We start from the raw sequence: 11756 nt of genomic DNA on the forward strand, positions 1-11756 counted from the left end.
GGACGAGACCTGCCGGCCCCGCCATCCCTGACTGGTGGGTAGCGGCCTCCCTGACGCACAGTTTTATTAATTGAATTACTGAGGTGACCTTGGCCGGTTCTGCTGAGAGGGGTGTTCTCTCGGGAGGAGCAGGTGGTCGGACGGGGCGGGACGCACCTGGACATGCTCAGCCCAGGCTGGGGCAGGCGGGGAGCCGGGCCCTCCTCCAGAAGGCCGCCCTGCCCGGAGCGCCTACCACCGCTGCGGGACGCAGGGGAAGGCGGCAGGGACCAGGGCGGTGCTGCTCCCACAGAGGGGACGGGACGAGTGTGCAAGAGACGGGGTCCCCGCCCGCAGGGGAGCTTTCCCGCTCTCCCCCAAGGCCGGCAGTCGCTCCCCAAATGCTGCCTCCAGCGGCGGCTCGTGCGGGCAGCGGCCGCCCCCTGGTGGCCATGCAGGATCCGGGCCAGGCCGGTCCCCCGCCTGACATCAGGCGGCCGCGGCGCCCTGGGGCTTCTCCCTTGCCCACGCCTGTGCCCCCAGGCCTCTGCAGACCCCAGGGCTCCGCTGGGGTGGGTTGAGCTGGGCGGGCTGGGGGTGGTGAGGGGTGAGCAGGCCAGGGAGGGCTCGGAGGAGGCCTGGACAGTCGCCGTGGGGCTGGGAGTCGGGCAAAATGAGAGCCCGGAGCGCAGGTGGGGCGGTAGGGTCTGGGTTAGGGGTGCTGGGTGGGCTGAGCCAGCGGAAGAGCACATGGAGGGGGTCCCAGGACCAGCATGGCGTGCAGCCGACCCAGCCCTGGGGGGCTGTGGCCAGGGGGATGGGGCGGGGCAGTGTGGGGTCGGGGTGCCAGGATCCGTGCTGCAGGGGCCCACTGCTGACCTATTAGTCATCCCCGTCCCTTTGGGTGGAGGGCTGCCCTCCCCCAGTGGGCATTTAGGGCCCACTGAGGACCAGGTAGCCCCAAGGCAGTGTCCTGGCATCGGCGACCCCTACCCAGAGCAGCTGCAACACGTCCCGTGCGGGTACAGCACCCCACCTGCAGCACCGGGTTCACACACGCCTCATGTGACATGGTCTTTAATGGCAGCACTGGGGGGTGCACAGCAAACTGGCCTGAAGTTCCCTCAGGCTGGAGGAAGGCACACGGGGGTGTGGGGCGCAGGGCACCCAGAGGGGGAGCGTGGCACACCACTCAGGGCTGTGGGGACAGCCTCCCTCTGGCCTTGCCCCTCCTGGCCTTGCGGCTCCAGCCAAGGAAGGGCCTGGGGCCGGCCTGTGCGGGAGCGGGCGCCCCCCAGCCACACTCCTTCTGGCTCCTCAGAAGCGCCCCCAGGGCCGGCCGATGGTGACCCTGCTGTCGGGACAGAAACGAGTCCCAGTCAGCACCCCTGGCCCATCCTGCCCGTGGCCAGCCGGGGAGTGACCGGGGAGGGGGTGGCTGGGCCATCAGGGGCGAGCCGGGGGTCCCGGGAGGACCGGGCGCCATGCGGGGCTGGGTGAAGGCCACAGGACAGCGCTTGTAGCTCCTCGGCCCCAGGCATCCTCAAGTGTGGGCATGAGGCCCACGGAGGGCGGGGGGGCTGCTGCCCAGAACCACCCCGGCAGGGGGGAGTCACCCACGTGCAGCATCCTCTTCCCCATGCCCTCTGGGCTTCTGGGGCCGCGGGGGCTCACCGTGCCGGGGGGCTCTGCCCTGGGCAGCAGCGTGACCACCTGCAGGGTCGCACCCTCGTCGCCCACGCCCCTCAGCTGTGCCACCACCTCGGCGTGCCTCCACCACTTGCACGGCTGCCCGTTCAGGGACACGATGTAGTCGCCCTCATGCAGTCCAGCTGCCTGCGGGGAGACGGCAGAGGTCCGGGAGTTCCCTCTGGGCACCCAGCACCTCTGCCCACAGTCCCTTCTGCCCCCACACGCCAGGAGCCTGTGCTCAGCCCAGGACCTTGGCCCCGGGGGTGGGACAGGGGCCTTACCGCCGCTGGGCCCCCGGGAATGACAGCCGCGATGAGGACAGGCGCGTCTCCGCGCAGCGTGAGGCCAAAGCCAGCCTCCCCGCGGGTCACGTGGACAGGCCCCACTAGCCGCCAGCAGTTCCTGGCTGAGAACACAGATAGGGGCCCCTGGGGGTGGGGCGAGGGGGTGTCATTGGCCTGGCTGTGCCGCCCCAACACCTCCCACCCAACCTCTACGTCTTGGGTCCGAGAGCAGGTGCGGCAAAGGGGCTGGGCAGGGCTGGGCTGCCATCACGGCCTGTCCAGGGTCCTCAGCCCGCCCGTGCTGGGGTGCAGTGGGGGGGTGGTGACCTGGGCACAGGGTGCTCACCAGGCGCTGAAAGATATCGGTCACCTTCACGCTGGAAAAGCTGGGTGCCCTGACCTCCGGCTTCTGCTGTGTTTTAGCTGAAAAGACAAAGGACAGGACAAAGCCCAAAGCTCTTGGACGCTCAGCCCTGGGGGCAGCCGCAACCTGGGTCAGCCCCAGCAGAGCGCATGCCCGAGGAGCAGCCTGCTCCATGCATACCGCCGCCCTCTGGGCCTGGCTGCTCCCTCCACCCCCACCCCGGGGGCTCCTGGGCGTCCCACACTCCAGCCACGCCTGCCTGCTCCTGCAAAGCCCGAGATGCTGGGTGGCCGGCCTGTGGACACCTGCCTTTGGGCCATAGCTGATTCCCACCCAGGGGATGGCGGGACCCAGGAGAGCAAGGGAGCGCGCCCCCCGGGCTCCTCCCAAGGGATGGCCACGCGACTCTGCGGGCCTTAGCCCACGGGCGCCTGCAGGCTGGACACCCCTGTCCCGAGGGGCCGGGTGGCTCACGCTGGATGTCGGGAGCCTCAGTGGTCTCCAGGAAGTCGTCCTCGAGGTCGAGCTCTGAGTACTTGGCCAGGGAGCGCCTCAGCGCCTGGGCCAGCACGGCCTGCAGCTGGTCGACCGTGCGCAGGGCGCGGCCCACCGCGTGCAGACGCAGGGCCTCCTCCTGGCCCAGGATGCTGCGCTTCAGGTGGGCCTTGCCTGTGTGGGACGGGGCAGACCTCGTGTCTTGGGTCCCCACCCGGCCCCGGGGACCAGACCCCCGCGCCCCTCCCGACACAGCAAGCCGGGGGCAGGCGAGGGCTTCTGGGTCCATCTTGGGGGTGCGCTGCCCCTTGTGGGAGGCCGGGCCACAGAGGAGCGGCCTCCCGCGAGCGCCCGCACACGCCCAGGCCCCCTGCCTCGCTCAGGCCTGCGCCGGGAGTCGGCCCAAGCAGGGGACAGGCAGGAGGGGAGCAGGGGGCCTGCAGGGGACAGGCTGGGACACCAGGCATGCCTGGGAGAGGTGACTCAGGAAGGACGGGGCACTCGGGCCCCTCAGCGGGCGCCCCCACCCCGCGAGGCCGCCTCACCCAGCTTCCTGCGCTCCTCCGGCTCCCCGGGCAGCCCAGCGCCCCACGGCTCCGGCTCCGATGTGGCCAGGCGCCCATGTAAGGCCTGCTGCCGCGCGGGGAAGTCCGCCTCGGCCGCTGCTGGGCGAGAGGGGGCTGTGAGCCCCTCCAGCTGGGGCCTCGAAGGGGCAAAGACGGGCGGGCGGGGCACTCACAGGGACTGTCGCAGAGCGCCATGGCCATGTGGTAGTGGGCCAGGGCGCGGAAGTACTCTGCCTTGACGTGTGCCAGGGTGGTCCAGGGGAAGGGCACGTAGTCCCGCACAGGTGGTTGGGCCATGGTCTGGTGCACCTGCCTGTACTCGGCCGCCACCTGGGGCACACGTGGTGGGAGGCTGGGGTCTCCTCTGGGGTTCCAGGATGAACCCGGCAGCCTCGGCCCCGCCCCTCCCCACCCTGGGGCCAGGCCTCCACCTGCCCCGACCCCAGGCCCCACCCTGCGCCCCAACCGGGCCCAGCTCAGGGGTCTGGGCCCCAGCTGCCGCTCCGGTGGGTGCTGCCCCAGGGGCAGGGACTCAGGACCTGAGGGTTCTGACAACAGCCGCTTTGGGAACCAGCTGGAGACACAGCCGCAGCACCCCACCCTTCCCTGCACGGATCCCCGGTCCAGGCCCTCCTGCTCATCCAGCCCCCATGGCTTGGCCAGGCCTCCCGCGAGACAAGGGCTCGCTGTCCTCACCTGGGCAGCCTCCTGCGCCAGGCGTAGCTGAGCCAAGCAATCCTGGGGGGCTTCAGGGGCCGGGAGCAGGAGACCCTCAAAGATGCACTCTTGGGCCTGGGCTGTCATGAGTCGCTCCAGCATGGAGAGCGAGGCCGGGCTCATGTCAGGGCTGGGTGCTCGGGAAAAGTTCTCCCTCAGGAGACTGAAGGCCCCTGCGGAGGGGCGCTCACAGCGGGCGGGCAGGACGGCCCGGCCACACCCCCAGGAGGGGTCCCCCGTGCAGCAGGGGCCATCCCACCGGCCCCGCCCTCGCCCTCACCGGCAGCCCTCTGAAAGGCCTCCACGGCGCGCTGGGTGCCCTCGGGGCAGGAACGGTCCTGGCGAGCCCCAATCTGGGTATGCAGGGCCCCGATGTTGAAAAGCACGCTGGCCTTCTCGAAAGCCAGCGCCCGCTGCTGGGCCGGGACCCCTGTCAGTGAGTCATACCTGCGGCGGGGTGAGGTGGGGTGGAGTTCCCCAGCAAGCGGCTGGGAGTCGCGGCCAGGGCTTGGGGGAGCTGTCGGTGGGGACCATGGACACCCGCCCAGCCCGGCCCTACCAGTGGAAGTGCAGCCCGAGATTCCCAGGGGGGGCGACGAAGCGTGCGTCCAGGAAGCAGAGCTGGTTGTAGTAGGCCATGAGTGGCCCCAGGCCCGCCTCACTCTGGCTGGGGGTCCGGGCGGCCTGCAGGTATGTGCCATCTGGGCCCTGGCACCCAGGCCAGGCCACAGCATGGACTCCCCGCCCCGGGAGCCCCTTCAGACGTCCCAGCCCCACAGGAGCGCTCCAGGGTCTTGGGGGCATGGGGTCATAGGCCCTCTCTGCGGCTGTTGTGGGCCCCGTTCTGGGCGGGGAGACTGTGAAAAGCCCAGGAGAGGCCCAGGAAGGGTCCCTGGGAGGGGACGGGCATAGAGCAGCGGTTCCCAAAGGCCCAGCAGAAGGTGGTGAGAACAGACCATCCCCTGCGTGTACGAGCCGTCTACGTGCCTTCCACAGTCCCTCCGGATGCCTATGCTCCTCTTCTCTGTTCCTGACTGAATCCCCTTTTCCCTCATTTGTGACCTGGGAGTGGCTAGTCTCCCAGGTTGGGGGGCGGTGGGATGGGGTGGGGAAGGGGGAGGGGGGCGGGGGGGAGAGCCCACCCACCTGCCGCAGGTCCTCCAGCTCCCTGATTTCGGCCTCGTAGGAGGCGCCGTCCTCTCCAAAGTGCCCAGAGATCAGCTCCTGGGTGGGGAGGGGCAGGTGCCAGGCTTCTCTGGTCACCCCGCCCCACGCAGGTGAAGACGGGGAGTGGAAGGGAAGCCCTGGGCCCCTGGAGAAGGGCTGAGGACTGGTGTGGGGGGGTCCCGCCCCACAGACATGGGGTTCGGGGATGCAGAGTCCCTCGCCGGGCCCTCAATGCCAGACAGGCGAGAGGCCCGCTGGGCACAGGCTAGCTGCCCCCAGGTGGCCTGGCTCATGAACCCCGATGAGCTTTCTGCAGCAGAGGCTCTGGCTCTGGCCCCAGCCAGTGGGGTGCTCAGAGCGCGGGTTGGGGAACCCTGTCGCCATCTCGGCCTTCCAGCAGGATGACTGGCTCTGCCGTGCCTACCCCCCATCCCGTAGGGGCTCCTCACCCCCGCCCCCCCCCCCCCCCCCCCCCCCCCCCCGACCGCAAGCCCAGCCCAGGCAGGCTCCGCCTCCCTCCACACCTCCTTCCCCATCTGTTCAAGGACATGCTGGGCCGGGAAGCCTCCGTGATCCCTGCACACCCCCGGGCAGGTGCAAGGCCCAGGTCATAGGTCAGCGCTCACCTTCAGGGGTGTGGACCAGTCCAGCTCCTTGGTCTCCTTCAGCCCCAAGGGGATCATAGGGACAGTGATGCCTTTGCTGGAACCAGAGCCATGGAGCCCAGTCTCTGAGGCTGGACCCTGCTGTCCCCAGTGGCCACTCCCTACGTCCCCAGCCGCACGGAACCCCACCCCTCTGACTCCGATCCGCGTCCGACACACACCCTATGGCACACGGACGCTGCTCTGGTGCCCTCACACCTGCTCCCACTCAGCCTCTGACCTGGATCCCGTGCTTCCGGATGCACACGCACACACACACCCCCGGGGCCGGCCGTGTCCTCACACACACACGCACACACACACATCCCCGGGGCTGGCCGTGTCCCACGCACGCACCCCTCAGGCTGGTCGGCCTCCACGCGGCCGCCGCTGAGCTCATCCAGCTCCTCTTTCAGCAGCTGCAGACTGGAGTTGACGTAGCTCAGCTCCAGGGCCACCGTCTCCCTGACCCAGGCGTTGCTGGTGGCTCTGGGGAGGCCAAGGTGAGCTGAGCCGCAGCTCGGCAGGTGGACGGCACGTGGCCCCGGCCTGGCCTCCGGAGCCCCCACAGCGTGCTGTGCTTGCAGGCCCAGCCCCGTTGGGGGACAGCACTGGGGTCCAGGGCCCACCCTATGACCTCCCTCTTCTCTTCCGAGTCCCCCCTACAGCTGCTATTGATTTCTGTCCACGCATACAAACAGCGCCTCTGGCCCAGGGCACATCCCTCGGACCCAGACCTTCCAGGCCACAGGCTCTGGCCTCCCCCTGCCGCTCTCCCTGGACGCAGACTCTGGCTCGCTCTCCACAGCGACACAAAAAATCGGCTTTCCTGGAAAGGTGGGGGGTCAGGCCCTCTCTGTGCCTACATCTGGGCACCTGACAGAAGGGCCGATGGGTCCCCAGGAAGGCCCAGCTGAGAGCAGGGTTGGGCTGGACAGGGACACAGGGCGGCTAAGGAAACGGAGGAGCCCTTGGGGCCCAGCAGACCCGGTCCCGGAACCTGTCGGCCGGCTCTGCACACAGTGGCTGGGGCTCTGGCAGTTTGGACCACCTTCCCGGGCCCTCAGCCACCGAGCGGGCTCAGGGAGACACGGGTGAAGGTCTGAGCAGATGTGCAGCCACCATTCTCATGGGGACGCGCCCCTTCAGCCCACAGGACACTTTCCCGGGTCCCCAACCTTGGGACACCTGTCAGATCTCAGCCTGAACGGTGCCTGTGGGCCACCACATACAAATCAGAGGCTCCCACACCACACACCTGCCCCGCCAGCCCCCGAGCTGACCCCTGCCAGGGAGGGCCAGCAAGGCAGGAGCCCGGGTGTCCTGTGAGGCTTTCCTCTGATGGCTGCCCCAGAGCCTGGTGGGAGGCCCAGCCCCTTCTCCTGGGAGCCCCCAACGGCCATCGTCATCCGCTCCCGTGTCCCTCTCCCAAACCAGACCACAAGGGCGGGCACCTAGCTGGGTCGCTGCCTTGCGCTCATCACCCAGCACAGGCCCGGCTGGCTGAGGGCCCGGGGGCGGCACCCCCTCCTGAGCCACGGGGGTGGCCGCCGGCACTCACCTGTACAGGTTCTCAGCGCCTGTCCGCATCCGCAGCTCCTTGGTGATCTGCTGGCGGACCCGGGCCCTGCGGCTCTGTGGGCGCCCACGCGGACTCTGGGCCAGCGGGTTGGAGCCCTGTGGAGAGGCTGAGGGTGACAGGCGCCGGGCCAGGCATCTGCCAACAGCTCCCCGGTGCCAGAAGACTCTGGCAGGTGGGGGAGGCACAAACCCCACTGAAGGCAGCGGCCAGCTCAGGCCTGGCTGAGGCAGGAGCACGGGAGGAGGGAGTAGGGCAGCCGGGCTGGGAAGAACATAGCAGGTGGGAGCCGTGGCTGGGGATGGGGCTCCTATTCTGTGGGGCCGGCACCAGTGCAATGGGACTCTAGAAGCCCCTGGCAGGAGGTGACCATCTGCTCACCACACAGCCTTCTGTACTTTTAAAAAAGACTTAAGGACACCTGGGTGACTCAGTCAGGGAAGCATCTGCCTTCGGCTCCAGTCGTGATCCCGGGGGGTCTGGGTCCAAACTCCGCTTTGGGCTCCGTGGAGAACCTGCTTCTCCCTCTCCCTCTGCAGCTCCCTGGATTGTGCACCTGCTTTTTAAAATCTTTTTAAGTATATGAATTAACTTGAGAGAGCGGGAGAGAGAGGGAGAGCGCTTGCAGGCACGCACAGAGTGGGGACGGGGCAGAGGCAGAGAAAAATCTTGAGCAGGCGCCCTGCTGAGTGTGGAGCGTGACAGGGGCTCGATCTCACAACCCTGAGATCATGACCTGAGCTGAAATGTAGAGTCAGACGCTTAGCTAACTGAGTCGCCCAGGCGTCCTCCTGCACTTCTGAATTTCATTCCATAACCGCCATGATTCATTCTTCCCACACAGCTCTGGCATAAGCTCAGGCATGGCCATGCGGGGACGACCTAGCCTAGATCTTGCCAAGGTGCTAAGGGCAAGGAGGCGGCCTACAGGACACTGGAAGCTTTCCAGCCCACTTGTTCTCTGGGGTGCTTGGCGCACCTTGAGCCTGGGATGGGCTCCATCCCTGAGGGCTGTTCACTGGTGGGGTCCCTTTGGGCAAATGCTCAAAGCACAGGCCCAGGGCCGCTCAGCTCCCAGGCAGCGGGTCAGGCCTCCTGACTACCCACTGCCCACCTCGGCCATGATTCCTCATTGTATGGGGCAATCTTGCCAGCTGCCGGTGTCTCGGGGCCCCGGGGCAGGAAAGCCATGCAGCAGCCGCAAGCAGAGATGTGGGGTCCCTAGGCACAGAGACGCTGCAGACGGGTGCCTGGAGGATCCAGCCAGGGAAGGTGAGGGTCCCCGCAGGAGCCAGGACAGGGAGCTGGAGCAGCTCTCGGGGCCCTACACGACCATGCCTCCTCCTGGCCATTTAGGGATCTACTGTGTGGGACAGTCACCAGCCCTGGAGCCAGGAAGAACTTCTCAGAATGCACCTTCTCTGGGCAATGTCCCCAAAGATGGTCACACAGCCCCTGAGCACAGTGGGGGTGAGGCCAGTGGCTCCCAGGACCCCATCCTGACACAGGGACAGGGAAGTGTCTCCATACAGTGCTGAGTCCAGCCTCCTGCAGCGTCCACCATCTGCCACGTGTTGGAGGAAATGCGTCCCCCCTTGGCGTGCCCCCCACTGTTAAGCACAGGGCAATTTCACACCCTTTAGGGGCTATATCTTGCCCTCAAGGAGGGCTCCCTAGAAAAGGCCTCCTACCCTCCCACCTTGAAGGCTCCTGGCGGATGGCCAACTTGGATTATGACTCAACATCTCCCCCACGCTCCAGCGTTCTCAAGAGTGATCAATCAAGGAAGACCTCCCTGGGCAGCATCCCCTCCAGGAGGCCCGAGAACCTGGGTAGGGAGATGCAGGCCACTGTCGAAGCTACATCCCTCCCTTTCCGAAAGTCCGACTACAAAGCTCCAGCAGGCTCTGGGCCAGCAGCCATGACCGTCTGCCCGGATAGGGGTGGTCCATGTGCGGGGCAGAGCCCACCAGCTCAGGAGGACTGTCATCACCCCCACTGTCTGGTCTCTGGTGTCCAGTGCTCCCGGAGAGCCGTGCTGGAAATGGGGAGACCTGCAGCCTCCAAGCCAGAAGCTACTCTGAGCCTTGTAGCACCCCTCAGGGGCCTGGTATGAACATGGTGACCGCCTCTTGGTGACCCCCTAGGGAATGTCTAAGCTCCAGGCTGCAGAGAGGGGCGGCGCCCTCCTTCCCAGCACAGGCTCCCCGGGTCTCCACCTCCCACCCACCTTGCAGAGCTTCCCCAGTACTCCTGGAAAGGGTCCACAGTCCCAGTCGGGGCCCCAGGGTTAGGGACCACAGAGGGGGAGGAGTGCGTGGGGAGGGAGAAAAGGACGAACTGTCCAGCTGTGAAGTCCTGCGGCCATTTCCTGCTCCTGGGAGGCTCCCGCTGCCTGCCTGCCGCCATGGAAAGTTTCATCAAATACAGAGCCAGGTGCCCAGGGCAAAGGGGAACCGCCCCGCGGAGAGGGAGGGAAAAGGGAAAGGAGAAATGGGGGGTTCCGAACTAGCACGGAAGCCACGGGCCGCCACACACCAGAGCCCACCACCTGCCCCAGAACGGGGCCCGGAGCGCCCCCCAGCCCCGCGGAGCGGCAGAGAAGACCGAGCTGTACCTGCGCTCCCACCCACTCCTGGGCGGCACAGGACGAGCCCCGCACCCGCAAGAGAGGAGGCCAGCACAGGCGCGCATCGCGGAGCGGGCGCTGCACCGCGCCTCAGTTTCCCCAGAGGTAGGCCGGCTTGCCTCCGGGGGAGAGCGGAGGAGCGCGGCTGCCGCAACGAAGAGCCGCCGCCAACCCCGCAAGCCGACGCTGGGGGTCCCAGACCCCGCCTCCGGGAGACCCCAGCCCCGCGGACGCACCCACCTTGAGAACGCCGCCGGCCTCCTGCAGCCTCGCGCTCTCCTCGCCGGCGCCCGGGCCGTCCGGCCTCTCCTCGGGGATCATCGCCGCCCGCCGCTCGCCGCCCGCCGCTCGGGCCTTGCCCGCCTGGAAGGTCCCTCCCGGGCGCCGCGCCGGGTGTCCCCCGTCGTTCCCTCCTCCCCAGCGGCGGGCGCGGGCCGGCTGAAGGGGGCGTGGTGCCGAGCCGAGCGTGCGAAACTTGTCTTTGCCCAACCGGCGGCCGCGACGGCTCCAACGAACAGCAGCCGCAGCCAACCAGAGCGCGAAGGAGGCGGGCTCGGGTCGGCCAGGCCCCGCCCACGCGGCCGTGGAGTCCCGGGGGGAATGCGGTCGCCCCTGGCAACCGCCCGGCCCCACGCTGCGCGGCCGGGAGGGGCTCAGACTGCGCATGCGCCTCGGCGCCGCTCAGCGTGCGGGAAAGTTAGGGAAAAAGGAGAAAAGCAACTTGGTAAACACCGCCCGCCTGACCTTCCACGCGCCTGCGTGTTGGGCTCCCTGAGCCCGACCCCACGGACGTGCGCCGCGCGGCTGGGTGCCGCCCCCCAGCAACGCGCCCCCGAGGAGCGCGTCCGAGGGATGTTGCCGCTTCCCCGCGCCGTCCGTCGGCTCGCTGCCCCGCCCGCGCGCTCGCTCCCGGAGCCCGACCCCGGCCTCCACAATCGACGTCCAGAACCGACTCGGCCTCCGGGACCAGCCTGGCCCGCAGAACCGGCTTCCGGAGTCAGACCGTCCGGAACCCGCGCTCCCGGCGGGGCTGTGCCGGCAGCAGACCCCCACGCGCGTCCCTCCAGAGCTTCCCCGGGTCCGCAGGCTCCGGAACACGCGCGGATTTCCTGCGGGGCTCGCCTCCCTCCACGCACACCTCTCGTGGGGGCAGAGACACACGCACAAGCAGCAGGCGGGCCGGTGCTCCTCAGGTTCGCTGAAGATCCGGTCTCCCGGCCTCCCCCCCCCCGCCGGGGTCCCTGCGGCCCCGGCCCGCGGGCTGGCTGTCCCTCACACGCATCCCGGTGCTGACCCGCGGGCTCGCTGCCCCCCCACGCGCGCATCCCGGTACTTACCTGCGTTCTCGCTCCCCCACCCCCCCAACGCAAGCCGAGGCCTGCAGTGGCGGAGCTAAACCTGTAAGCCAAGCGCTTGGCCGGCCCTGGCCATCTGACACAGGAGAGCAGCAAAACAAGACAGCGGGTAACTCCAGGGAAAATAAAAAGTAATCACAGACTCACCTGACTTGGCTGTGCATTCCTTTTCCAGCCCTAATAATGTAATCAGACGTCCTCCTGGCATCCTGACCTCAGGGCAGTTATCAGCGGATTCTGTTAGGAGGAGGGGAGAGGTGAAGGCGGAGGGGGACAGGCCAAGTG

The 11756-nt window shown here is 68.1% G+C and overlaps 1 protein-coding gene across 1 annotated transcript; it reads right to left on the reverse strand.

The window, feature by feature from the left end:
- Positions 1-1047: 1047 nt before the first annotated feature.
- On the reverse strand, positions 1048-10437 carry LOC111146643 (rhophilin Rho GTPase binding protein 1). The gene is given in 15 exon segments (XM_022502278.1): positions 1048-1333; positions 1654-1815; positions 1953-2099; positions 2302-2378; positions 2794-2988; positions 3360-3491; positions 3494-3710; positions 4077-4270; positions 4378-4544; positions 4657-4781; positions 5244-5321; positions 5891-6007; positions 6289-6397; positions 7470-7585; positions 10366-10437. Coding segments are annotated over 15 exon segments (2070 nt in total). The 3' UTR covers positions 1048-1171.
- Positions 10438-11756: the final 1319 nt, after the last annotated feature.

Source organism: Enhydra lutris, unplaced genomic scaffold (genome assembly GCF_002288905.1).
Source record: "Enhydra lutris kenyoni isolate GAN:26980312 unplaced genomic scaffold, ASM228890v2 scaffoldscaffold14, whole genome shotgun sequence".
In the NCBI taxonomy this organism is placed as follows: domain Eukaryota; kingdom Metazoa; phylum Chordata; class Mammalia; order Carnivora; family Mustelidae; genus Enhydra; species Enhydra lutris.